This window comes from Microcaecilia unicolor, chromosome 1, assembly GCF_901765095.1.
Source record: "Microcaecilia unicolor chromosome 1, aMicUni1.1, whole genome shotgun sequence".
Taxonomy (NCBI): Eukaryota; Metazoa; Chordata; class Amphibia; order Gymnophiona; family Siphonopidae; genus Microcaecilia; species Microcaecilia unicolor.
Window position 1 is genome coordinate 430,179,029 of NC_044031.1, and position 27,394 is coordinate 430,206,422.

General features: G+C 45.6%; 1 protein-coding gene across 1 annotated transcript in view; it reads left to right on the forward strand.

Annotated features, from left to right (window-relative positions):
* TDP2 (tyrosyl-DNA phosphodiesterase 2) overlaps window positions 1-27,394 on the forward strand; it is an 87,495-nt gene that overhangs the window by 45,814 nt on the left and 14,287 nt on the right. The window contains exons 4-5 of the mRNA XM_030186419.1: window positions 1,009-1,185; window positions 17,265-17,356. Coding sequence (XP_030042279.1) covers window positions 1,009-1,185; window positions 17,265-17,356 — 269 coding nt within the window. The remainder of the gene's footprint in view (window positions 1-1,008; window positions 1,186-17,264; window positions 17,357-27,394) is intronic.

Below are 27,394 nucleotides of genomic sequence, written 5' to 3' on the forward strand. Positions count from 1 at the left end.
TCACTACTGTCTTGAGCAAGATACCTGACTTGACAGTTGGTTTGGGCAGTCAGTGTTGTGGAATCTGGGGTCTAGAATCCAACTCCACCCTCCTAGGCCCGTTTTATTCTGTTGCAAGCTGCACTCTTTTAGTTTGTGTATAGTTTCAGGATAATCTGCATTAAATCTTTGCCATTGCGAGGCCCAATTGACCAATGTTTGTTGTTTTGGGTGAGCCTGGATGCTAGGGATTTCCCACTTGTGAGAATGAGCATGGATGCTAGGGATTCCCCACTTGTGAGAATGAGCGAGCTTGCTTGTCCTCGGAGAAAGTGAAAATACTTACCTGTAGCAGGTATTCTCTGAGGACAGCAGGCTTCTTATTCTCACAGTCCTGTCCACCTCCCCTTGGAGTTGTCTTCTTTTGATATTTTCATTTAGTTTTTTTAGCTTTTGTATTAAACTGAAGCTGTACGTTCACGCGGCGGGTGGGAAGGCACTGGCGTATGTTTGCTGGCGCGCAGCTCGTGCTCCCAAAAGCTCTGTTTTTTACTATGGCAATATGGTCGGGAGACGCGGTAACGGCGTTTACCCACGTGAGAACAAGAAGCCTGCTGTCCTCGGAGAATACCTGCTACAGGTAAGCATCTTCGCTTTTTAGCTAGTGCATGGTTCCAGTGGAAGAACAATATTCGTTCCTGTGCTGCTAGATATGACTTTGAGAAGCTTATGTTTAATTTAAGCTAGGTATGAGACCCGGTTAACAGGGTCACTAGACTAGATCAGTCTTCCATAGTATCTATGAGAAATAAGAAGGCAGAAATCTTTCTAAAGTGATCTTCCAGTGGAATGCAGGAGCTGACAGCATCAGACAAGACTGTCATCCAGTTATATTTATTGCTTTAGGATTCCTGGATCCCAGTGTGTTTCTCTCACTTGATTTGTTGTAAAAAAAAAAAAAACAGTAAAAAGTGGATACTTTGCTTTACCACCTTGTTTAGTTCAGTTGTTCAAATGTTTTCTTTCCAGCATTGATTTGACAGACGACAGTGTAGCAGTTGACTGCCTCAGTGCTACTAGCAGTACCACAGGGAACGTGCAGCATGAAGATGACAGCACATTCTCTTTCCTGACCTGGAACATTGATGGACTAGACTTGGCAAATCTGCAGGAGAGAGCCAGAGGCGTGTGTTCCTACTTGGCTTTGTGAGTATTTCCACAACATTTGCTTCACATTTGTGGTTCTGCAGAACCATATTCTCAATATGATTGTTGTGATTGTCTGGGTCTTGCTGCATCTGAGTAAGTGGAACCGACGTTTCGACCATTGTGCTGTGGCTTTCTTCAAGGAATGTAGTGAGGTCTGCAGTTTTTTGTTGTTTTTTGTTTTATATAGTGGGTTCTCGAACCTTATTGGTTTATTTATTATTTATTTATTTATTGCATTTGTACCCCACATTTTCCCACCTTTTTGCGGGTTCAGTGTGGCTTACAATACGTTATGAAAACTGGAAGTACATTTTGTTACAGCTCAGTAATGGATTACATTATGAAGCGTTATGAAAGACAAGTTTTGTAACAAGGAATATAATAGTGGAAAAGATCATTGAGACATTGGAAGGAAAGGACGGGAAACTAAAAGGGGCGATACATTGGAGGGAACCCGCGGGAAAGAGGGGGGGCGGTATATAATAACAGGCAAGCATTTGGTATACATTTTCTGTGAGTAAGGTATGAGTGAGGTAAGTTTGCGGGAGATGAGAAGGTGAGGTAGGGGATGGGAATTCAGAGTGGCTGTAGTGATGCATTGTTGAACAGTGAGTGCGGTTTTATGTGTTTTGATTCTTTCCGTAAATTTCCTCAAAGAGGTGGGTCTTCAGTAGTTTGCGGAAGGTTTTTTGCTCGTGGATCGTTTTCAGGTTGCGTGGCAATGAATTCCAATACTGCGTGCTCATATAGGAAAAGGTTGACGCGTGCAGTGTTTTGTATTTCAAGCCCTTGCAATTAGGGAAGTGGAGGTTGAGGAAAGTTCGGGATGATCTTTTGGCGTTTCTTGGTGGTAAGTCTATTAGATCCGACATGTAGGCTGGGGCTTCACCGTGAATGATTTTATGGACTAATGTGCATACTTTAAAGGTAATGCGTTCTTTAAGTGGGAGCCAGTGTAGCTTCTCTCGTAAGGGTTTTGCACTTTCATATTTTGGTTTTCCTAAGATGAGTCTGGCTGCTGTATTCTGGGCTGTTTGGAGTTTTCTCAGTATTTGCTTTTTGCAACCTGCGTATAGTGAGTTGCAGTAATCCAGATGGCTGAGAACGAGGGATTGCACCAGGCTACGAAAAACGGATCTTGGGAAGAATTGTCTTATTCTTTTCAGTTTCCACATGCAGTAGAACATCTTTTTGGTTGTGTTGTTTGCCTGAGTTTTGAGTGTTAGGTGGCGGTCAATAGTGACTCCAAGGATTTTTAGCGTTTCTGAGATTGGAAGGTTTAGTGTTGGTGTGTTTAAAGCGGTGAATTCTTTCGTGTTGTATTGGGACGTGAGTATCAGGCATTGAGTTTTTTCTGCATTTAATTTCAAGCGAAAAGCATCTGACCAGGTGTTCATGATGTGTAGACTTAGGTTGATTTCATTGGAGATTTCTTTAATGTCTTTTTTGAAAGGGATGTATATAGTTACATCATCGGCGTAAATATATGGGTTGAAGTTGTGGTTCGATAGGAGTTTCGCCAGGGGGATCATCATTAGGTTGAAAATGGTTGGTGAGAGGGGTGATCCTTGTGGTACTCCACATTCGGGTGTCCAAGTTTGAAGTAGTGGTTTTCTCAGGAAGGCAGAAGATTTCAGCAGGATTGTCAGTAATTGAACATCAAGCCACCCCATTAGCAAATGATAACCAGTAATCCTTGATTAAAATACCAAGAAAATAATTTAGAAAAACAGTAGTGGTGCCTGGGGAAATGCCATGCCGATTTCTGTAAGGTGATTGGAAGTATACTAAGAAAACGATGCTCATTTATTTGTTGTGGGCACAGTTTGCAAAGTTCATACTGTAAGTACTAAAGTGCAGATGGAATTTGATTTCCATTGCATGCACCAACCAATCACACCAAAACAGACTGGAAACTGATAAAACATCTGTGGAGACATTATTTTAAAGGCACATGAGCAAGGGAATTCATATATCTAGGTCCAGGGGGTGAAAATTCTCATAGTATGTTATAGGAGGTTCTGCCAAACGTAAAAGCCTCCTGTAAAATAGGTACAGAACTTCATATGTATGTCTCTTCATGTGCTGCAGGAGCATTGATTTCTGAGAGAGCTCCGTGTGGAAATACACCCACTTATAGATAGAAGTAGCTTTTCAAAATTGCTGCTCCCATATAGCGCCAGTTAGCAGAACTAGTTTCCCCACCTACTGATGCCTTACCTGGGGGTCTTTATTGTCTGGTGGGAGCAGGACAAAGCCCATTTGCTCCTGATGGGAAGGGCATAAGTTAGGGGTTTAGAACCTGACCTGTGCACAGTGGAGAGGTGAGTCCACCAGGTGCAGACATATAGCATTTGCATACAGTAGAGTAGAGGAGGAGGAACACATTAGAGATTACACCTTGCTCAAACAGTGCTGCAGGGCAGACAGCAACTGCAGTTCACCTGGCCTGATGCTTAGGCTCATGCTGTTGCCAGTGACTGCTCCCTTCAGCCTCATTAGTAATGCTGTACTGTTTCTTGCTGCCCCTAGTTCTGCTTGCATAGTTCAAATGAATTAAGGAAGTCTATGCAGCAGGCAGCATAAGAGAAGACAAAAGCCATGAAGTGCAGCTCAGCCAAAGAAGTTTGGCAGAGGCAGGCCTTCAGCACACTTAGCCTTGTCATTGCATCACATATAAATTCCTACTACTTACTTATAACATATTAAATTCAGGAGAACCTCTATATTTCTCCTCTCACACAATTCTGTATTGCCCTTCTAGATCGCTTAGGTCTGCGCAACAAAATCAACTACTGGTTCCCAGCTATTGTGTTCTTTTTATTATTATTATTTTTTTGGGTGTCAGTACAGAATATCCAGCTGCACAACTAGGCTGGGTACAAAACAATATCAGTCATAGATAACAAACTGTAAGTGTGTCTTAAAACCATCATTAAACACATTAAACTAGAAACGGGGGAAGGCCGACAGTCGCTTAAAAGCGCATGGTTCGGGATAAGGTATCTTTCAAAGGTATCGCCAAAACAGGGAAGCTAGGGTATCCTGATAGTGAGGTTGCAAAAGAGACCGTAGTAGATCAGGTGTCCTTAAATAAAAATCAGACAAAAGATTGCAAATTAATACTGTCAAGTACTAAGCATGATATAAATAGGAACAACAAACATAGTTTGAATTGTCTATATGCGAATGCCAGGAGCCTAAGAAATAAGATGGGAGAGTTAGAATATATTGCACTAAATGAAAAATTAGATATATTTATTTTTTATTTTTAAATCTTTTTTATTAAGAACAACAACAGTTAAACATGTTATACACTGAGAGATATTCAACCAAGTAACAATATGCTAGTTCAAATCAGCTTGTGAACATTTTCTTTATTTTCCCCCCCCCTCCCTCCCCCCGTCCCCCTCCCATCCACTCGTCCCCCCCCCCTTCCCCCCCTTCCCTTCCCGCTATGTTCAAGCCAGTTTCAAACAGTGCTACCATCCATAGGGCATTCGTTCAAGACATTGGGATTAAGAACATTCTTCCTCCTGAGGCAGTAGCTTATATGCACGACCTACTGCCCAGGGCTTTGTTTCTCATAGCCCTTCATCTACCATCTCCATCTTTACCACGAATCATACAGCTTTATTGTTCATATCAATATCCTTAGCAGACTAAAGCCATTCCCATATGGTCAAATGTCGGCGGTGCATGTCTCAGCATCGTCCCCCCTCCTCTTCCCTCCCCCCCCCCTCCCTCTCCCCCCCCCCCCCCAGTACTTCTCCCTACTCATCATTCTCTCTTGCTCCACATTCATTCCCATTCATTCCAACTCATTCAATACCTGACTTCTAACTCTGGGCGCTACAACATTCAGGTATGCAGTCCAAATGTTTATGAAATGCTTCCTTCTTTTGGGGGTAAATCGCGCACCTCTGGCTTCCCACAGCATAAGCTCGTGCAATTTATTCCTCCAATACCAATAGGAGGGCGGTATGTCCTTTATCCAATGATTCAATATGCATTTCTTCCCCAGAATGCAAGACTTACTCAGAAATAGCTTCTCTTCTTTTGTACCCCGTGCCCATACTCTTGGCGAGCTAAACATGATTCGTTCAAAAGTGAACTGTATTCTACACTTCAGAACCCTCGACACAAACCGGGCAAGAGCTGTCCAGAAACCCCGAATTCGCTGACACTGCCATAACCCATGTGCCAAAGAAGGCATTGCCGCTCCACACTTCCGGCATCTATCGGCCTCCACTATCCCTGCATGCCATGCTTGCTTGCCAGAGAAGTATGCTCTATGTATTGTTCTAAAATGACATTCTTGCAGTTCAGCACTATGCACTACTCCTGTCATCCCTTTTAGTGCTATGATTACTTTCTCTATAGCAAATGAACTTCCCAGCTCCTGTTCCCATCTCCCCACTACCTCCTTGACATCTTTGGGGGGTTTTAGATCCTTCAGCGCCTTGTGAAACCAGGAGATTGATGTTTGCCCTAATGCATCCCCTTGCAGAAAATCCCTAATCTTCTTCCCAAACTCCAATGTGATCGCAGATCTAGGCAAGCTTCTAAAGTAGTGTTCCAGTTGTAAATAGGCCAATCTCGCCAGTGAGCCGCCTGCGCACCTCCTTTCAAACTCCCCATAGGTCAGCAGCGACCCATCTACTTGAAGAAAACTCTCCAGTAACATCACTCCCTGTCTCTCCATGTCCTTAAAGATTCGGTTTTCCCTGCCCGCCGGGAAATCTACATTCCCCACTATCGGTAACAGCACACTGGCCTCTGGGTCCTGCCCCCAGAGACCCAACAGCATCCTCCAGGCGTATCGCAGAGGTTGTAAAAGCACACTATTTTGGAAAGGAGCTGGTATCTTCACTCTTCTAGTGTGTAATAAGCAATTTAAGGACCATGGTCTAAACAAAGCTTGTTCCCAACCTATGTCAGTGTATGTTGTCGAGTGCAAAACCCAATCTCTTAAATGTCTAGCCATGCATGCCCAGTTATAATCTTTTAAATCAGGCATGCCTAATCCACCTTCACGTTGAGTCCCATACACATATTTCCATTTCATTTTCGATTTTTTCCCCGCCCAGCAAAACCATGCTATGTGCCTCTGCAGAATTTTCAGATCTCTAGCCAGCAGTTTAAGAGGTAAAATCTGCAACATGTACAGCCATTTCGGGAATATGACCATACGATATAGATGAATCCTACCAAGAAAAGATAGCGGTAATGAAACCCAGGTTGTTAGTTGTGTTTTAGTTTCCCCAATTAATCGAGGGACATTACTTTTATATAAATTTGCCGGATCCATCGACAGTTGCACTCCCAAATACTTAAATTCCATGTGCGCCTGTCGAATCTTTGTCCTAGTCCAAATCTCTAGATCTACCCCAGCACTTATTAGGGCTTCTGATTTCTCTAGGTTCAATTTAAAACCCGCAAAATCCCCGTATTCCTCCATGCTTTCCAACAACCGGGTCAATGAGTTCTTCGGCTCGGTTATCAGCGCCAGCAAATCATCTGCAAATGCTGCAGTTTTAAATTCCTGACCCAGGATCCGAACTCCTTTGATCTCTACATTGTTGTTAATTTCCCTCAGTAACGGGTCCAGGGTCAATACAAACAGCAGCGGCGAAAGCGGACATCCCTGCCTAGTGCCCCGCTTTATATCAAACCAGTCGGAGAATAGCCCATTGACACTAATTCTCGCCTTAGGTTCCGTGTATAACGTTTTTACCGCTTTTTCGAAAAATCCTTTTATGCCATAGGCCGATAAGGTCTCAAACAAAAAGCCCCAGTCCACTCTGTCAAAGGCCTTCTCGGCATCAAAGCTTATTAACATGGCTGGCAAACCTTCGTCTCTTACTCTTTCCAGTGCCCCAAGTATTCGTCTCAGATTCCTAACCACTTTTCGACCTTTCACGAATCCCACCTGCGATTCTTCCAGCATTGTCGGCAGAAACCGGGCCAGTCTATTCGCCAGAATCTTAGCTAAAAATTTCGTCTCCGAATTCAACAAAGAGATAGGCCGGTAAGATTCCGGTAAGTGTGCCTGCTTATGTGGCTTCAGTATTACCGTAATATTAGCCTTATTCATATGTTCAGGCATCTGCCCCCTTCTAACCACTTCATTGAATACTTCTGTTAGCTGTCGTCCAATTCCTGGTCTAAGTAATTTATAGAATTCATTACTGAGGCCATCCGGCCCAGGTGTCTTCCCCAGGGAACTCTGCTGCACTACCCAATCTACTTCGTCTTCTGATATTTCTGCATTTAAAATCTCTAGGTCTGCATTTTCCAACTTTGGTATCTCCACACTATCCAGATATGTTGTACTCGGGGTCACCACCTCTGCTTGCCGCTTATACAGCTGTTCATAAAAATGCCTAAAGATCTCCGCTATCGCACTATCCGTGTGTTTCAACTCTTTTTGGCTATTAGCTAGGGATAACACTTTTCTAGACCCCGCCTGTCTTTTCAGTAGCCTAGCCAAGAATCTCCCACCTTTGTTAGCAAATTTATATAATTGATATTTGTAGTACATTGCAGATTTTTGCGCTGTCTGCTGCAGCAGTTCATTTAAGGCTTGCTGCGCCTCTAACAACCGGGCCCGCGCTTCTGGTGTCTGAGTGTGGCCATATTCTCTCCTTAAGGTTGTTACCCTCTTCTCCCATCTCAGTACTTCTCGTTTCCGTACTTTCTTTTGAAAACTATTATAGGCTATTGTCTCACCTCGGAGAACCGCTTTTGCGGTTTCCCAAAAAAGGACCGGATCACTCCTATGGGCCTCATTTTCCCCTTGATACTGTTCCCATCTCGCCTTTAATTGCAGCTGAAACTGTCTATCTCGATAAAGATATGTCGGGAAGCGCCAAGAGAAAGTCCTCTGCGCGCTATTATCCAGTCTCATCTCCATCGACACCCAGGCATGGTCAGAGACAGCTATTGGTCCTATCTCAGCTCTGTGCACTTGTGTTAGCAATTCCCTTGCAATCAATATGTAATCAATGCGGGACAGTGTGGAGTGGGCCCTAGACAGATGCGTGTAATCTTTTTCCAATGGATGCAAGGTTCTCCAGACATCTATCACATCCAGCGCCTCCTCTAGTACCCCCAATCCCCTCTGGCCCCTGGACAGCTCCCTCCCCGTCGGCCTTGATCTGTCTAGTAGCGGGTCTCTGACTTCGTTGAAGTCGCCAGCCATCACTATGGGGTTTTCTCCCATATCCTGCATTCTGCTCAAGAGCGTCTTATAAAACACCTTCTCAAAGGTATTAGGTGCATATATGTTACATATCAACATTGGTTGCCTCTCTATTTCCAAGGCCACCAGAACATACCGCCCTCTGGTGTCCTTTACCGTTTTCCGTATTTTTACATGCAGTCCCTTACGAATCAAAATTATCACTCCTCCTTTCCCTCCTACTGCCGGGGAATCTATGATCTCTCCCACCCACCATCTCTTTAGTTTCTCATGTTCTATGTGTGTCAGATGCGTTTCTTGTAGGAGGGCTATTGTCGCTTTCTGGTCATTAAGGACCTTCAATATTTTTTGTCTCTTTATTGGTGAGTGAATGCCCCCCACATTCCAAGTCACAATCTTTAAAGTTGTCATCCCTGTATATTAGTGTGTGACTCCAATTCTGCTTTCCATTTTTTATACACCCCGGAGGTGTCCCAGCCTCCACCTCCCGGGTTCAGTTCTTTGTCTACATTTCGCCCACCCTTATTATCAAACAGCCACATCTTCCTTACATACATCTCACTCGCCCACATTCGCTCATTCTTCTTAGCCTTCCTTTGACCTGCCCCTCGCTTCCTAATCCTCCCTCCCCTCTGTCCCTTGAGCCCTTCCCCCCCCTCTCCCCCCCTAGAATACTTTACCCCCATCATGCCCAATGGCACGTGAGCTTCCGTGTCCCCAGGATTAGGACACACTCTTATTGTTCTGAGGGCTGCCGCCCTCTGGTGTCCTTGACCAGTAAGCAGTCTACTCATAACCACAACCAGAAGTCCTTTTGACTCGCAACGGCGAGTCACCATCAACATGTGTATTAATCAAAGCAATGTCTCCTCCATGTTTCTGCTGTCTTTAACCCCCATCTTTCTGTCAGCTTTTCATCACGATCCACTATTTGGCGTTCACTTCAACCATTGTTCTCTCCAGGTGTTCCTCCGCTTGCTCCTGTCAGTTTATTCACAAAATCTTTAGCCTCCCTCACTGTTTCAAAAAAGACTGCTTGGCCATTGTGAATCACCTTCAGTCTTGCTGGATATAGGAGACTAAACTTATATTTGAGATCAAACAAAGCTGAGCAGATGGGGGCAAAGTCCCTTCTGGCTGTTGATACTTTCTGTGAATAGTCTTGGAAACATAAAATTTTTTTCCCCTGGTATTCCAGTTTCTTCCCTGCTCTCAGGCTCTGCAGAATCTCCATTTTGTGAGCATAGTTCAGGATCTTTAATATGGTCACCCGTGGTCTCTCTGCGTTGTCACGTCTGGGTCCCAGCCGGTGTGCCCGTTCTATTCTCAGCTTGCCTTCAAGATCTGGCTGTTCCAACGCTCCTGGCAACCATTTTTCAAGGAAAGCACTCAGATTTTTGTCCCCCAAGCTCTCTGGTAGACCCACTAGTCTCAGGTTGTTCCTCCTGGAGCGATTCTCAAGATCCTCCAGTTTCGCTTCTAGCTCTCCCAACCTACGGGTCATTTTCGGGTGCTCTTCTGCAACTTTCCGGATCTCCTCCTCTGCCTGCCCCACTCGCTGTTGTACCTCGTGCAGCTCAGTCATCAGTGTGGTTTGCCTCTCCTCCATGCCGTCCAGCTTATCTAAGATCAGTTGCAGCTTTTGATCGATCGTCTGCTCCACTGCCGCCTTCACTTCCTCAGTGATCTCCGCGGCCCATAGCGAACTAGGCGAGGGCGAATCAGGCGCTCCTTTGTCCGCCATTTTATTTTCGCCGGGGCGCGCTCGATCTTTGGGCTCTTTCCGCCCTAATTTTGCCGCCATGGCTCGCGATTTCCAGCTTTTGGCTCTCGCCCGTGCAGGGTTCTTTCCCGCTTCCAAATAAGCGTTTTATTCTCGTTTAGGACGCTGTTTACGAGTGCGGATCACTTCGTGTCCCGGAGTAGCTTCACCTTCCGCCTCTCTACTCCATTCCCCAACCCGGAAAATCTGAAAAATTAGATATAATAGGCATCTCCGAGACCTGGTGGAAGGAGGATAACCAGTGGGACACTGTCATACCGGGGTACAAATTATATCGTAGTGATAGAGTGGATCGAATTGGTGGAGGGGTAGCATTGTATATTAAGGAGAGCCTTGAATCAAATAGATTGAAAATTCTGCAGGAAACAAAACACTTCTTGGGATCACTGTGGATTGAAATTCCATGTGTAAAGGGGAAAAGGATAATGATTGGAATGTACTCTGGGCAAGTCACTTAACCCTCCATTGCCCCAGGTACAAATAAGTACCTGTATACGCTATGTAAGCCGCATTGAGCCTGCCATGAGTGGGAAAGCGCGGGGTACAAATGTAACAAAAAAAAAAAAAAATAGATTGAAAATTCTGCAGGAAACAACACATCTTGGAATCACTGTGGATTGAAATTCCATGTGTAAAGGGGAAAAGGATAGTGATAGGAGTGTACTACCGTCTGCCTAGCCAGGATGAACAGACGGATGCAGAAATGTTAAAGGAAATTAGGGAGGCAAACAAACTGGGCAACACAATAGTAATGGGTGATTTCAATTAACCCAATATTATTTATTTATTTACAGTTCGTTTCTACCCCACATTTTCCCACAAATGCAGACACAATGTGGCTTCCATGAATTACAAAAGTTAAGAGGTACAGCACATTTTTTTATCAGTAGAATAAGGATAAAACATTAACAGCAATTAGGATGACTAAACAGCAGAGTCACTAGTGGAATACACTTGTTCAAAAAGGTACGTTTTCAGCAGCTTCTTGAAAAGAGGGTGGTCAGCTTGCGACTTTAGGTACAGGGGAAGAGCGTTCCAGGTCTTCGGGCTGGAGTAGTGGAAAGTGGAAGCAAAAAGAAGCTTGTATTTAACACCCCGGCAAGATGGATAATGGAGTTGTAAAAAGGTGCGTGCTGTAGTGATGGCATTTCTAGGTGGAAGATCTATTAGAGGAATCATATATTGACTGGGTAAATGTAACATCGGGGCACGGTAGGGAGGTAAAATTCCTTGATGAAATCAAGGACAGCTTTATGAAGCAGCTGGTACAGGAGCCGACAAGAGAAGGAAAAATTCTAGACCTAGTCCTTAGTGGAGAGCATGATCTGGTGCGGGAGGTAATGGTGCTGGGGCCGCTTAATAACAGTGATCATAATATGATCGGATTTGATATTAGCTTTGAAGTATACATAGGAAATCAAATACGTTAGCATTTAACTTTAAAAAAGGAGACTATGATAACATGAGAAGAACGGTGAAAAAAAACTTAGACGCATCTATGAGGGTCAAAAGTTTACATCAGGCTTGGATGCTGTTCAAAAGCACCATCCTGGAAGCCCAGGCCAAATATATTCCGCGTATTAAAAAAGGACGGAAGACCAAACAACAGCTGGCGTGGTTAAAAAGTGAGGTGAAGGAAGCTATTAGAGCTAAAAGAAAATCCTTCAGAAAATGGAAGAAGGAACCGACTGAAAATAATAAGAAACAGCATAAGGAATGTCAAGTCAAATGCAAAGCGCTGATAAGGAAGTCTAAGAGGGACTTCGAAATAAAGGTTGCGTTGGAGGCAAAGACACATAGTAAAACATTTTTTAGGTATATTAAAAGCAGGAAGCCAGCAAAAGAATCAGTTGGACCGCTAGATGACCGAGGAGTAAAAGGGGCAATCAGGGAAGACAAAGCCGTAGCAGAGAGATTAAATGAATTCTTTGCTTCGGTCTTCACCGAGGAAGATTTGGGTGGGATACTGGTGCCGGAAATGGCATTCGAAGCTGACGAGTCAGAGAAACTTAATGAATTCTCTGTAAACCTGGAGGATGTAATGGGGCAGTTCTACAAATCTAGCAAATCTCCTGGACCGGATGGTATTCATCCCAGACTACTGATTAGAACTGAAAAATGAGCTTGCGCAGCTATTGTTAGTAATATGTAATTTATCCTTAAAATTGAGTGTGGTACCGAAAAATTGAATTGGGGGGGGGGGGGGGGGGGGGGGGCAATGTAACGTCGATTAAAAAAAAAAAAGTTCCAGAGGAGATCCGGGAAATTATATACTGGTGAGTCTGATGTCGGTGCCGGACAAAATGATAGAGACTATTATTAAGAACAAAATTACAGAGCATATTCAAAAGCATGGATTAATGAGACAAAGTCAACATGGATTTAGTGAAGGGAAATCTTGCCTCACCAATCTACTGCATTTCTTTGAAGGGGTAAACAAACATGTGGATAAAGGTGAGCCAGTTGATATTGTGTATCTGGATTTTCAAAAGGCATTTGACAAAGTACCTCATGAAAGACTCCAGAGGAAATTGGAGAGTCATGGGATAGGAGGTAGTGTTCTATTGTGGATTAAAAACTGGTTAAAAGATAGAAAACAGAGAGTAGGGTTAAATGGTCAGTATTCTCAATGGAGAAGGGTAGTTAGTGGGGTTCCCCAGGGGTCTGTGCTGGGACCGCTGCTTTTTAACATATTTATAAATGACCTAGAGATGGGAGTAACTAGTGAGGTAATTAAATTTGCTGACTACACAAAGTTATTCAAAGTCGTTAAATTGCGGGAGGATTGTAAAAAATTACAAGAGGACCTTACAAGACTGGGAGTCTAAATGGCAGATGACGTTTAATGTGAGCAAGTGCAAAGTGATGCATGTGGGAAAGAGGAACACGAATTATAGCTATGTCATGCAAGGTTCCATGTTAGGAGTCATATACCAAGAAAGAGATTTAGGTGTCGTCATTGATAACGTTGAAACCTTCTGTTCAATGTGCTGCTGTGGCTAAGAAAGCAAGTAGAATGTTAGGTATTATTAAGAAAGGAATGGGAAACAAAAATGAGGATGATATAATGCCTTTGTATCACGCCATGGTGCGACCACACCTTGAATATAGTGTTCAATTCTGGTCGCCGCATCTCAAAAAAAGATATAGTGGAATTAGAAAAGGTACAGAGAAGGGCGACAAAATTGATAAAGGGGATGGGACGACTTCCTTATGAGGAAAGGCTAAAGCAGCTAGGGCTCTTCAGCTTGGAGAAAAGGCGGCTGAGGGGAGATATGATAGAGGTCTATAAAATAATGAGTGCAGTTGAATGGGTAGATGTGAAGCTTTCCAAAAATACTAGGACTAGGGGGCATGCGATAAAGCTACAATGTAGTAAATTTAAAATGAATCTGAGAACATCTTTCTTCACTCAACATGTAATTAAACTCTGGAATTCGTTGCCAGAGAATGTGGTAAAGGCGGTTAGCTTAGCGGAGTTTAAAAAATGTTTGGACGGCTTCCTAAAGGAAAAGTCCATAGACCATTATTAAATGGACTTGGGGAAAATCCACAGTAAGGATCTGTGTTTCACCAAGCTACTATGGGCCAGAAAAAGGGACTTGGCAGACTGGGTCCTAGCCCATGGGCTGTAGGTTACAGAAGCCTGCTATAAAGTAACCTCTAAAGCAGGGGTTGTCAACCCATGTCTTGGGATATGCCAACTCATTCTGGTTTTCAAGATCTCCAATGAATATACATGAGAAAAATGTGCATGCTGTACTTTCATCGGTATGCCAACTTATGTCATGCATATTCATTTTGGATATCCTGAAAACCCTGACTGGCTGGGTGTTTCCCAAAGGCTGGGTTGAGGACCCCCACTCTAGAGGGTTTTTTTTTTTTTTTTTTTGAAACATCATATTTATTGAACTTGCATCAAACCAAGCAACTTGAAAGCAAGTAAACAAAGTGCCATAGATAAGTAAAAATCAAATTACAAGACAGGATCATATCAAGTACAAAGCATTGTACACTGTCAGGCAAGATACAAAAATTTAAACTTAGATCCCATTACATCCCTAACTTGCCCCCCCCCCCCCCCCCACTACCTATCCATCCTCTGTTCCCACCCCCCAACTAAAATTGTGCAAGAGTATAAGGAACGTGACAAGGTGTGGAAAGAGAATGAAAACCAAGAGGATAAAATAGATCAATCCTGTGGTTTTTGGCACTAGTGCTAAGAAATGTTTCCGTAGGGATACATGTTTAGACCAGACTAAGGAATGACGTTTGGCAGATAAGGAGTTCATAAGATGCCAGTTCATTCATCCTAAGAACCCAGTTATAATAAGGGGGATCATCAGAGGAGGTCCAAAATTGGAGAATAACTTGACCAACAATACTGCAAGAAAGATAAACTTAAGTTGGCTCTCAGAGAGGCCCTGGTCATCTCCTAATAATCCCATACCAAGTTCAGTTGTAGCACTCTACACAATGTCTCAAACACTTTATTCAAGATAGTCAAACTGTTCATTCCAAAAAACATTTGTAGCAGGATGTCCTTGGCCACAGCGCAGCTATTCTCTGACCACAAGGTCAGGCGTCTGCCCCTGGTTCTTGTTAAATAAGACCTATTTAGTATTCTAAATTGGGTTTCCTGTTAGACTGCATCTTTAACCTTCTCAAATAGCCCCTGGAATAGTTTATGCAAGTCCAACACAGTGACAGGCAACTGCAACTCTTGAACCCAAGAATGCGCCAGTTGTTGGAGTAGGGAGTCAGCCTGGTGTGCCTGAAGAGCTTTGTACCAATAAGAGTCTATTAAGCATGGGCAGGGTTATAAGGAATAACTTACTGAGAGGTCCCTCCCCATAAGAGGCTTTCACAACCAGGACATAATGCATTGGTTGTCTCTCTTTGTTAAATTGTACAGCGCTGCGTAACCCTAGTAGCGCTCTAGAAATGTTAAGTAGTAGTAGTAGGTAAGGGAAGTGATAGGACAATAAGGAAAAAGCCTGTTGGAATTGGGGAAAAAGTTGGGATCTGTCCCTCCCACCCCGAAAACAGCAAACGTAATATGGTCAGTTTCCCATAGCTGAAACACCGATGTACCCACCCTGGAGGAAAAGCTGGGTTATATAGTAGTAGTAGTTATGCTGAATAGTAAGGAAAGGGGAGACCCTGTCAGATTTGGCCTCTCTCAAGCGCCACCACAGTTGTCTAAAGGGTTGGAGGGAGGAAGGGGAGGGGAGCCCAGACCATGGATATATGCCAAAAACAATACTGGGGCAGTACAACTATTCAGTAGACCCTCTGGGGAATATTTCCTGTGGAAAGTAACAGCTTCATGTATCCACTAGACAGCTACTACCTTATAAAATCCTAAATTGGGCAGCCCAAGACCACACTTCTCTTTAGGCAAGATCAATTTTGTATAACTAATCAGAGCAGAGGAATTACGCCAGATAAAAGAAAGGGAAAGGGAAGTGGGACTTGATATACTGTTTTTCTGAGGTTTTTTTGCAACTGCATTCAAAGCGGTTTACATATATTCAGGTACTAATTTTGTACCAGGGGCAACGGAGGGTTAAGTGACTTGCCCAGAGTTACAAGGAGCCGCAGTGGGAATCAAACTCAGTTCCCCAGGATCAAAGTCCACTGCACTAACGACTAGGCTACTCCTCCACATATGATGAAGCAAAAAAAGATTTTCCTCTTTTTTTTTTTGGTGACCCACAAAGGAAGGGTTTGTAAGGGATACAGAAGCTTAGGTATCAAAACCATTTTTACTAACGCTGTCCATCCCGATAGGGATAAAGGCAAACTCATCCACTTTTGGCATAACTGGCCCACGTTCCCACCTTCCCAATCACATCAATAGTATTAGATCTGTACTAAAGATGGAGGATTATACCTAGACATTTCAATTTACTATTGGCAAGACCAACACCTAGTGTTTTATTCCATGTGTCTCACACTCGAGGGTTAGGGGGAAGTGCCTCTGTTTTGTCATAATTAATCTTATGACCCGTAAGTCTATGATGGACATTTATGCGTGGTAAAGTACGATCTGCATAGTTCATATAAAGCAACACATTGGTAAACATGCTAATGCGAAATTCGGAAGAACCTACTGTAAACCCTGGATAACCATGTCCACCCTACGTTTATTGCTAGAGGCTCTAATGATATACACCCTAGGGTATTGAAAGAACTCGGACATTAAATTGCTGATCTGCTGCTAGTGATAGGTAAGCTGTCATTAAAATTGTCCATGGTACTGGAAGACTGGAGGGGGGAGGGGGCAATGTTAATGCTGATTTTTAAAAAGGGTTCCTGGGGTGATCATGGGTCCATGTTGGCATAGGAAACTAACATGGGCCCAAGCTGTTAGCCTGCAGTAATTCTCATGTTAAAAAACAGCTAAATAAAACTTAGCAATAAGCTCTTGAGAGCAATTTTTATAAATAAATTAAGCCTGTTACCTGTTCAAGTAGGTGTGTATAAAGTTGTCCAGGGCATACACTTGCAAAAGTAGACTATTGTGTAGGTAAATGAAGCAAGCTCCAATTTTGCTGAACCTTTGAATTTTATTTTGTGGACGGCACAATGTGAAAAATATACGTGGTTTGAAGACCCTTGCATGCCATTGTGCCTAATCTGTGGACATCCTCACTACAGCTGTTGCTTTACAGGATGTCGTGGTTTGATTCCAGCATCTTGTCATTGGTTTATCTGATCAGTTCTGTCTTTGGGATTTCAACATTGCATGGGGTTTGGCTTTTTCCCATAAGTGCAGTCTAATCCCATAAGATCTTCATTTCTTGGTTTCTGTACTATTTCTCCAGTACTTTTATTTGTGAGGTTTTATTTCTGGTTATCAAATGTTAAGGTTTTGTTGTAGGCAGGGCTTCGCAATTGCTTGACATAGGGATAATGGGGTCTTGAATGAAGATTCCAAGCTTCAGCAACACATAGTAAAGTAGACAGTTTGTTTATCTGGGTCAAATTTGGACCCATGTTTGCATCTGTTTTTTTGCTATTACAGCTTTAATACCTATTGGAATTATCAAATGTTTTGTTAAAGTCTTTTCTCTTCCCATCTAGATACGCTCCCGATGTGGTATTCTTGCAGGAGCTTATTGTACCATACTACAACTACCTGAAGAAGAGAGCAGTTACCTACACTATTATTCCAGGTACAGATGAGAATTTTGTGTGAGATGCTTCAAAACAAAGTATTTGAGAAGCTTGAAAGACACTTGTCCTGTTTTCTATTATTCCCTTCCTCCTACTTCTTCCTGGTGATTCTGCAGAGCACACAGGCTACCCAGTTCACAGAAGACTATCTATAGATAGGGTTTATTTTTTGCAGAATTCATGAGCAATATTGGCAGTTGGTTCTGTAGCATTTATTATGGAGCCATATTGGAATTAGGCTCTAAAAATACATTTTTGTATGACAGAATGGTATGGTTTTCTTTCTAGCACTACCCAGTTGAGGCATTGGAGGGGCTTGATTAAAAAAAGAGAACAGAATATGATCACTCTGGGTGTCACTTTTATTTTGAAGTTTCCCTGTAAATGTGTTCTATGAGACAAATCCACTGCAGAGTTTTACAGAACAGAGGACCAGTGCTAGTAATGTTGTCCAGTTGGAGTATGGCTAAGTTGATAGTTTCATTGAAACAGAGAACAAAATATACATTTTTTTCTATTTCTAAATTAATCTTTATTCAAAAAAGTTTTTGAAAATTTAAGTGAAAAAATTGTTTGAATAAGATTCATTAGGAAATAGATTAAAAAATTTATATTCCATATCATCAAGCTGATCAATCCATAGACTGGTGGGTTGTGTCCATCTACCAGCAGGTGGAGATAGAGAGCAAACTTTTGCCTCCCTATATGTGGTCATGTGCTGCCGGAAACTCCTCAGTATGTTCTCTATCTCAGCAGGTGGTGGTCACACACAGCAGCAGCAGCTCTGGCTAGGCCTCCAAGCCTAATTTTTAGGTTTTGTTGAGTGCCTGGGGTTGAGGGCTCCTTTGAGCAAGTGCAAACCTGGTGGTGCCAGGTCCCTCCTTTTCTCCCCCCTCCCGCTGGCTCCGTTAAAAAAAAAAAAAAAAAAAAAAAAATTTTAAACGTCTTTAAAGGCGTTTATTTCGACGTTTATTTAAGCGTCTATTGCAGCTACTCACTGGGACACCAGGTCGTTACAACTCGGAGCGGACAGCAGGTAATTTTACCTTTTTATAGCGGGCGGGGGTTCCCCGATTCTTCTCCTCGTGGCACATGGCGTCGGAGGGCGAGGGCGCAAAGGGTCGCTCCCCGGGTCGCTTGAGCGCTTCTAGAGGGGATGCGGGGGTCTTAAAGCCTGATTCGCCCTTGTTGGGTGGCAGTTTCGTGACCGATGAATGTCCCGGTCCTTCCTCCGGCGTGGCGGTTTTTCCCGCCATAAACGCCCATCCCCCGCTCCTCGCCTCCGCCATTTTGGCCGGCCACGCGGCTCGGACGGCTTCTTCTTGGGCCGCCCTTGAGGTTGGAGACATTAATGCCATGAACGCCCTTAATTGGGGCGACGGCACAGAAGCGGCTAAAGTTAAGAGCCGTTCTTCCCGCGCGGCTCCTTCGCGGAGTTTCGCGCCGGACGCCATTTTGGATGCGCAGCAGGCCTCTCCCCCGCTGTTGCGAGCGCCGGTTGAGAGTGCGCCTAGGGCTGTTGCCCAGGCTGCGGAAGTGCACAGTCTGGGGGGCTTCTCCCCCGAGTTTGTTTTGCTGCTGCATCAGGCCTTCCTCATGCACAACGCTGCCCCCGCTCCCTCGTCTGGTAAAGAGGTTGAGGTTCCCAGAGGTAAACGCCCTCGGGTTGATTCCCAGGCCTTGGAGGAATTTGTCTCCTCCGATGTAGATGAGGGCAGCGTGTCTGAGGTCTCCCAACGGTCCTTTGCGGATTCCTTGGAGGAGACGGATCCCCGCTCGGATGGAGCGGATGACCCCTCTGCAGCGCGGCTTTTTCGCCCAGAGGATTTGCCCAACCTGTTGTTACAGGCCATGGACACTTTGAAGATTTCCTCTCCGGAGGACGTCTCTCCCTCAGCCCCTGTTGGCTCTGCCATTATGCTGGGGACGAAGCGCCCGCCTAGAACCTTCCACGTGCATGATGCCATGCACACCTTAATTTCGGCTCAATGGGATGTCCCAGAAGCGAGCCTTAAAGTGGCTAGGGCTATGTCCCGCCTCTATCCTTTGGCTGTGAGTGAACGTGAGGCCTATCTGTGGCCTACCGTGGATTCTTTAATCACTGCGGTGACTAAGAAAACGGCATTGCCGGTGGAAGGTGGCACGGCCCTAAAGGACGCCCAAGACAGGAGATTGGAGGCGGCCTTAAGGTCGTCCTTTGAGGCGGCTGCTTTAAGTTTGCAGGCCTCAGTTTGCGGCTCCTATGTGGCCAGGGCGTGCCTGACTATGGTGCAGCGGGCTTCCCCCTCGGATCATTCCTTGAGGGATGATTGGCCAGCCCTGGAATCGGGCTTAGCCTATGTGGCAGACTTGCTGTATGATGTCTTGAGAGCCTCAGCTAAAGGCATGGCTCAGACAGTCTCTGCGCGGCGGTGGCTTTGGCTGAAACATTGGTCTGCTGACCACGCCTCTAAATCCCGCCTGGCTAGGTTGCCTTTTAAAGGCAAGCTGCTCTTTGGGGTCGAGCTGGACAAAATCGTGACCGATCTCGGCACATCTAAGGGCAAGAAGTTACCAGAGGTCAGGGCTCGGGCTAGTGCTCGTCCCGGTACCTCCAGAGGACGGTTTCAGGAAGCCCGTCGGTACCGCCCGGGCAGGTCGGGTTCTTCTGCCCCCTCTTCCTTTAAGAGGCATTTCTCCCCCAAGCAGCGTTCCTTTCGCAGAGACCGCCGTCCCGGAGGTGCTCCCTCCGGTCCTCCCCCAGGGTCTCGTACCCAATGACGGGGGTCTTGGTCCACGCCCCAGTGCAGATTGGAGGACGGCTGTCCTCGTTTCTGGGCGAGTGGACCACAATAACTTCAGACGCTTGGGTGCTGGAAGTCATCAGAGACGGCTACAAGCTAGAGTTCTGCCGACCCTTAAGAGACGGGTTTGTACTCTCTCCCTGCAAGTCTCCGGTCAAAGCTGTGGCAGTGCAGCAGACTTTGGACAATCTGATCCGCCTGGGTGCGGTCGTTCCGGTGCCAGAAAGTCAGCTTGGCAAGGGGCGTTACTCCATTTACTTTGTGGTACCAAAGAAAGGAGGTTCTGTCCGGCCTATCCTCGACCTCAAAGGGGTCAATCGGGCCTTGAAAGTGCGGCACTTTCGCATGGAGACTCTCCGCTCTGTTATAGCGGCAGTGAAGGCAGGGGAGTACCTGGCTTCCTTGGACATCAAGGAAGCGTACCTGCATATTCCCATCTGGCCTCCTCATCAACGCTTTCTGCGTTTTGCAGTCCTGGGCCGACACTTCCAGTTCAGAGCCCTCCCGTTCGGGTTGGCTACTGCTCCGCGGACCTTTTCCAAAGTAATGGTGGTCATAGCGGCCTTCCTGCGAAAGGAAGGAGTACAAGTCCATCCTTATCTGGACGACTGGTTGATCCGAGCCCCCTCTTATGCAGAGTGCGGCAAAGCTGTGGACCGGGTAGTTGCTCTTTTGAGCTCCCTGGGATGGATCATCAACTGGGAGAAGAGCCAGCTGCGCCCGACTCAGTCCCTGGAGTATCTGGGAGTTCGATTCGACACCCAAGTGGGCAGAGTGTTCCTGCCAGACAATCGGATTGTCAAACTTCAGGCTCAGGTGGACCAGTTCCTGGTAGCCTCTCCTCTTCGGGCTTGGGACTATGTGCAGCTGTTGGGCTCTATGACGGCCACGATGGAAGTAGTGCCCTGGGCCAGGGCTCATATGAGACCACTACAACACTCTCTGCTGCAGCGCTGGACTCCGATGTCGGAGGATTATGCGGTGCGTCTTCCCTTGGATCCAGCAGTGCGCAAGGCGCTGAGCTGGTGGATGCAGGCAGACAAGTTGTCTGCAGGAATGCCTCTGGTGACCCCAGAGTGGATTGTCGTCACGACGGACGCCTCATTGTCGGGCTGGGGAGCCCACTGCTTGGGAAGGACAGCGCAGGGGCTCTGGTCTCCTGCAGAGGCGAAGTGGTCTATCAACCTCCTGGAACTCAGAGCCATTCGGTTGGCGCTTTTGGAGTTCATCCCGGTACTGGTGCTGAAGCCTGTACGGGTACTGTCGGACAATGCCACGGCTGTGGCCTATGTCAACCGCCAGGGAGGTACCAAGAGCGCCCCTCTAGCCAAGGAGGCTATGAGTCTATGCCAGTGGGCGGAAGCGAACCTGGAACAGCTGTCAGCGGCCCACATTGCCGGAGTCATGAATGTCAAGGCGGACTTTCTCAGTCGCCATACCTTGGAGCCCGGAGAGTGGCAGCTATCTGCTCAGGCGTTCTTGGACATCACGAAGCGCTGGGGCCAGCCGAGCCTAGATCTGATGGCGTCATCGGCCAATTGCCAAGTGCCGCGCTTCTTCAGCAGAGGACGGGACCCTCGATCCCTGGGAGTAGATGCTCTTCTCCAACAATGGCCGACACAAGAGCTTCTCTATGTGTTCCCACCCTGGCCCATGTTGGGCAGGGTCCTAGACCGGGTGGCAAGACATCCCGGCAGGATAATCCTGGTGGGTCCGGATTGGCCCAGACGTCCCTGGTATGCGGACTTGATCAGGCTCTCAATCGACGATCCTCTGCGGCTGCCAGTGGAGCAGGGCCTGTTACATCAGGGTCCCGTGGTGATGGAGGATCCCTCCCCCTTTGGTCTTACGGCCTGGCTATTGAGCGGCAGCGTCTGAGGAAGAAGGGCTTCTCAGACAAGGTCATCGCCACTATGCTGAGAGCGAGGAAACGCTCTACTTCTACTGCTTACGCCAGGGTTTGGCGTATCTTTGCAGCGTGGTGTGAAGCAGGCTCACTTTCTCCCTTCACTGCTCCAATTTCTTCAGTGTTGGCGTTCCTGCAAGAAGGTCTGGACAAAGGCCTGTCGCTCAGTTCCCTTAAGGTCCAGGTAGCGGCTCTGGCTTGCTTCAGGGGCCGCCTGAAGGGTGCTTCCCTGGCTTCCCAGCCAGATGTGGTGCGCTTTCTCAAGGGAGTTAATCACCTGCGCCCTCCTCTGCACTCAGTGGTGCCTGCGTGGAATCTCAACCTGGTGCTAAGAGCATTGCAGAAGCCGCCGTTTGAACCCTTGTCGAGGGCATCTCTGAAAGACCTGACGTTGAAAGCAGTCTTTTTGGTGGCTATCACTTCAGCCAGAAGAGTTTCCGAGCTCCAGGCGCTCTCATGTCGAGAGCCTTTTCTGCAGTTCACTGAGGCAGGAGTGACTATTCGCACAGTGCCTTCCTTTCTGCCCAAGATTGTTTCTCGCTTCCATGTGAATCAGCAGCTCTGTCTCCCTTCCTTTCGTAGGGAGGACTACCCAGAGGAGTACTCTGCTCTTAAATATCTGGATGTGAGACGAGTCATCATCAGATACTTGGAAGTGACCAATGATTTCCGGAAATCGGATCATCTGTTTGTCCTGTTTGCAGGTCCTCGTAGGGGTCTGCAGGCTGCTAAGCCTACAGTGGCAAGATGGGTCAAGGAAGCCATTGCAGCGGCTTATGTGGCCGCAGGGAAGGTGCCGCCTATCCAGCTGAAGGCTCACTCCACAAGAGCTCAGGCGGCCTCGATGGCAGAGGCCGGTTCCGTCTCCTTGGAAGAGATATGCAAGGCGGCAACTTGGGCTTCGGCCCATACATTCTCCAAGCATTACCGCTTGACTGTGGCTGCTCGGGCGGAGGCCCGGTTTGGAGCTTCAGTGTTGCGGTCAGGGATTTCTATGTCCCGCCCTGGGTGAGTACTGCTTCGGTACATCCCACCAGTCTATGGATTGATCAGCTTGATGATATGGAAGGTAAAATTATGTATAATCATACCTGATAATTTTCTTTCCATTAATCATAGCTGATCAATCCATAGCCCCTCCCAGATATCTGTATTGTTTTATTCTGGTTGCATTTCAGGTTCAAGTTTACTCTTCAGTTACTTCAGAAAGACTTCGTGTTCAAGTTTTTTCACTTGGATTCTTCAAGAGTTAAGACGAGTTTGTGTTACAGTGAGCTGCTGCATTCCTCTCCCCTCCGTTTTACGGGGCTGGATTGAGACTTATAATTCTGCCGGCACTCCCTCCCGCTTCGTGCGGCTGTAGGGCAGTTTTGTACCCCTCCCGCTTCGGCGGTGTTCGGGTCAGTCAGCTCCTCCCGCGGTTGCGGTTGCAGGATAAGCCAGATCCCCCCGCATCGGCGGGGTGGTGTCCCTCCCCCGCTCCGCGGGGATGAGCTGGACGGATTCCCCTCCCCCACTTGTGTGGGGATGAGCTGGGTTAATTCCCCTCCCCCGTTTCGGCGGTGGTGAGCTGGGCAGAGTGTCCCTTCGTGGGTGTAATTCTCTAAGTGCTGAGTCCTGCGGATGGAGCTTTGATATCGACATACTGAGGAGTTTCCGGCAGCACATGACCACATATAGGGAGGCAAAAGTTTGCTCTCTATCTCCACCTGCTGGTAGATGGACACAACCCACCAGTCTATGGATTGATCAGCTATGATTAATGGAAAGAAAATTATCAGGTATGATTATACATAATTTTACCTTATTTTAGTTCTGCTATTTTTGTGTTGACATTTTTTAGTGGAGCTTTTTGTTTATAAGAGGCATATTTTCAAAGCACTTAAGACTTATAAAATTACTTGGAGGGGCATAATCGAACGTGGCACCCACGTTTTCCTGAGGGTGTCCCCGCAGGACAGCCCCGTGAAGGGGCGGGGAAACCGCTATTATCGAAACAAGATGGGCGTCCATCTTTCGTTTCGATAATACGGTCGGGGACGCCCAAATGTCAACATTTAGGTCGACCTTAGAGATGGTCGTCCCCGGTTTTCGGCGATAATGGAAACCAAGGACGCCCATCTCAAAAACGACCAAATCCAAGCCATTTGGTCATGGGAGGAGCCAGCATTCGTAGTTCACTGGTCCCCCTCACATGCCAGGCACCCTAGGGGGGCACTGCAGTGGACTTCACAAATTGCTCCCTGGTGCATAGCTCCCTTACCTTGGGTGCTGAGCCCCCCAACCCCCCCCCCCCAAAACCCACTCCCCACAACTGTACACCACTACCATAGCTCTAAGGGGTGATGGGGAGCACCTAGATGTGGGTACAGTGGGTTTCGGGTGGGTTTTGAAGGGCTCACATTTACTACCACAAGTGTAACAGGTAGGGGGGATGGGCCTGGGTCTGCCTGCCTGAAGTGCACTGCACCCACTAAAACTGCTCCAGGGATCTGCATACTGCTGTCATAGAGCTGGGTATGACATTTGAGGCTGGCATAGAGGCTGGCAAATAATATTTTTAGTTTATTTTTTTTTTTTTGGGGGGGGGGGGTGAGGGGGTTGGTGACCACTGGGGTAGTAAGGGGAGGTCATCCCCGATTCCCTCCGGTGGTCATCTGGTTAATTAGGGCACCTTTTTGAGACTTGGTTGTGAAAAAAAAATGGTCCAAGTAAAGTCCACCAAATGCTCGTGAGGTATGCCCTTCTTTTTTCCATTATGGGCCGAGAATGCCCATCTCTTAAGCACACCCCAGTCCCGCCTTTGCTATTCCTCCAACACGCCCCCGTGAACTTTGGTCATCCCCGCAACGGACTGCAGTTGAGGGCGCCCAAAATCGGCTTTCAATTATGCCGATTTGGGTGATCCTGAGAGAAGGATGCCCATCTCTCGATTTGTGTCAGAAGATGGGCGCCCTTCTCTTTTGAAAATGCCCCTGATAGTAACCTGTGGAATTTTGTAAGTCTAAGGGGGTCTTTTACTAAAGGTTAGCTTGAGTTATCTGCAGCAGGGCCCATAGAAATAAAATGGTCCCTGCTGTAGATAACGCGAGTTAATTTTTAGTAAAAGACACCCTGAGTGCTTTGAAAATTAGCCCCTAACTCTTTCATATATCTTTTTGTGTTTTAAGTTCATAGTTTGACAGATTTAACTTAAGGTATTCTTGTCTATTTTTTAACTACGTTTATAGTAATTCCATTGGGATCCTGGGCTTCAACAGGAAACCAGTGTAAATTTACCATATCTCCCTATATGGTAAGTTTACGCTGGCTTCCTGTTGAAGCCTGGGTTATTTTCAAATTGGGCGGTATGGCTATCAAAGTTTACATGGAACTGCAGTCAGCCCAAAACTGTATCAGAACTTGTCAGCTGTGTGAAAAATTTCTTCTAAGTTACCCCTTGATACGGAATATTAAATCTACCAAATTTTTAACTGCTTCACTTTATCTAATTCCGGAGCTGTGGAACACTTTGCCAGCTGATATAAGATTAATGGGAGATTACCAAATCTTTAGGAAGTTGCTTAAAACCACCTTATTTATGAAATATCTGATGCCTAATTCTAAGTAGACATTTTTTTATAGTAATAAAGTTTTGTATAATTTGTTTCTTTCATCTTTTCATTCTAATTTGTGAATGTGGTTCTATTTTTTTTTCCTCTTTACAATATTACAGAGGGTTTCAACATATCATCAATGACACCTAGATCCTTTTCTTGGGCGAAGATTCCTAATGTGGAACCTTGCATCACGTATCTATGGTTTGGGCTCCTCTTTCCCACATGCATCACTTTGCACTTGCTCACATTAAAAGTCATCTTGCCATTTGGATGCCCAGGTCCTCTTGCAGTTTTTCACAATCCTCTTGTGATTTTTAACTGCTTTGAATAATTTTGGGTCATCAACAGTTTTAATTACCTCACTAGTTATTCCCATCTCTACATCTTTTATAAATATGTTAAAAAGCAGCGTTCCCAGCACAGACCCTGGGGAACCCCACTATCTACTCTCTTTTTTGAGAATACTGACCATTTAACCCTACTCTCTGTTTTCTATCTTTTAACCAGTTTTTAATCCACAAGAGGACATTACCTCCTATCCCATGACTTTCTGATTTCCTCAGGAGTCTTTCATGAGGTACTTTGTCAAATGCCTTTTGAGTATCCAGATATACAGCATCAACCGACTCACCTTTATCCACATGTTTTTTTCACCCCTTTAAAGAAATGTAGTAGATTGGTGAGGCGATATCCCTTCACTAAATCCTTGTTGGCTTTGTCTCATTAATCCACGCTTATATATATGCTCTGTAATTTTGTTCTTTTCTTGGATCACCTCTGGAACCCTTTTTAAAAACTGGCATTCCTTTGGCCACCCTCCAGTCTTCTGGTACCATGCCTGATTTTAAAGATAAATTACATATTACTAACAATAGCTCTTCAAGTTCATTTTTCAATTCTATCAGTACTCTGGGAGGTATACCATCTGGTCCAGACAATTTGCTACTCTTCAATTTGTCCAATTGCCCCATTACACCTTCCAGATTTACAGAGATTTGTTTGTTTCTCCAGCTCATCAGTATTGAATACCATTTCTGGCACTGGTATCTCTCCCACATCTTCCTCATTGAAAACTAAAGCAAGAATTAATTTATTCTGTCCACTATGGCCTTGTCTTCCCTTAGTGCCCTTTTTACCCCTCGTTTATCTAGTGGTCCAACTGATTCTTTTACTGGCTACTTGCTTGTAATATACCTAAAAAAAAAAAATTTGTGTGTTTTGCCTCCATCGCAATCTTCTTTTCAAAGTTTGTCTTTGTCTTCCTTATTAGTGTCTTGCATTTGACATGCCATTCTTTATGTTCTTTCCCATATTTCTCAGCAGTAGCTTATCGACATCTTGACCAAAATGTTAGAGGGCTTTAATCAAAGCACTTTCTACATGCAAAATGTAATCCCCCCCCCCCCCCCCCCCAACTGATGTTGGGGCCTTGATAAATGCATAACCTGTGCGTGGTTGAAAAAAAAAAAAAAAAGTGCATTAACTATTCACTTCTACCCATTGTACCCACTGAAGGCAGAGGTGGTACTGGGGACAGAGATCAGAAATATTTGTGTTTTTGGGAAGTAAGTATTTTCCAATGAAAAAAGATGTGCACTAAGAGGCAAGTGTACTTGTTGCACACATTTTCTAGAAACAATGGAAGCAAAAACTTGTACAGACTTTTTTGTTTTGATTACTGATGCAAACCTCACAGGTAGGAATACCCACAGTGTTTGTACCATTGTGGACAGTTGTAACTACCCTCAC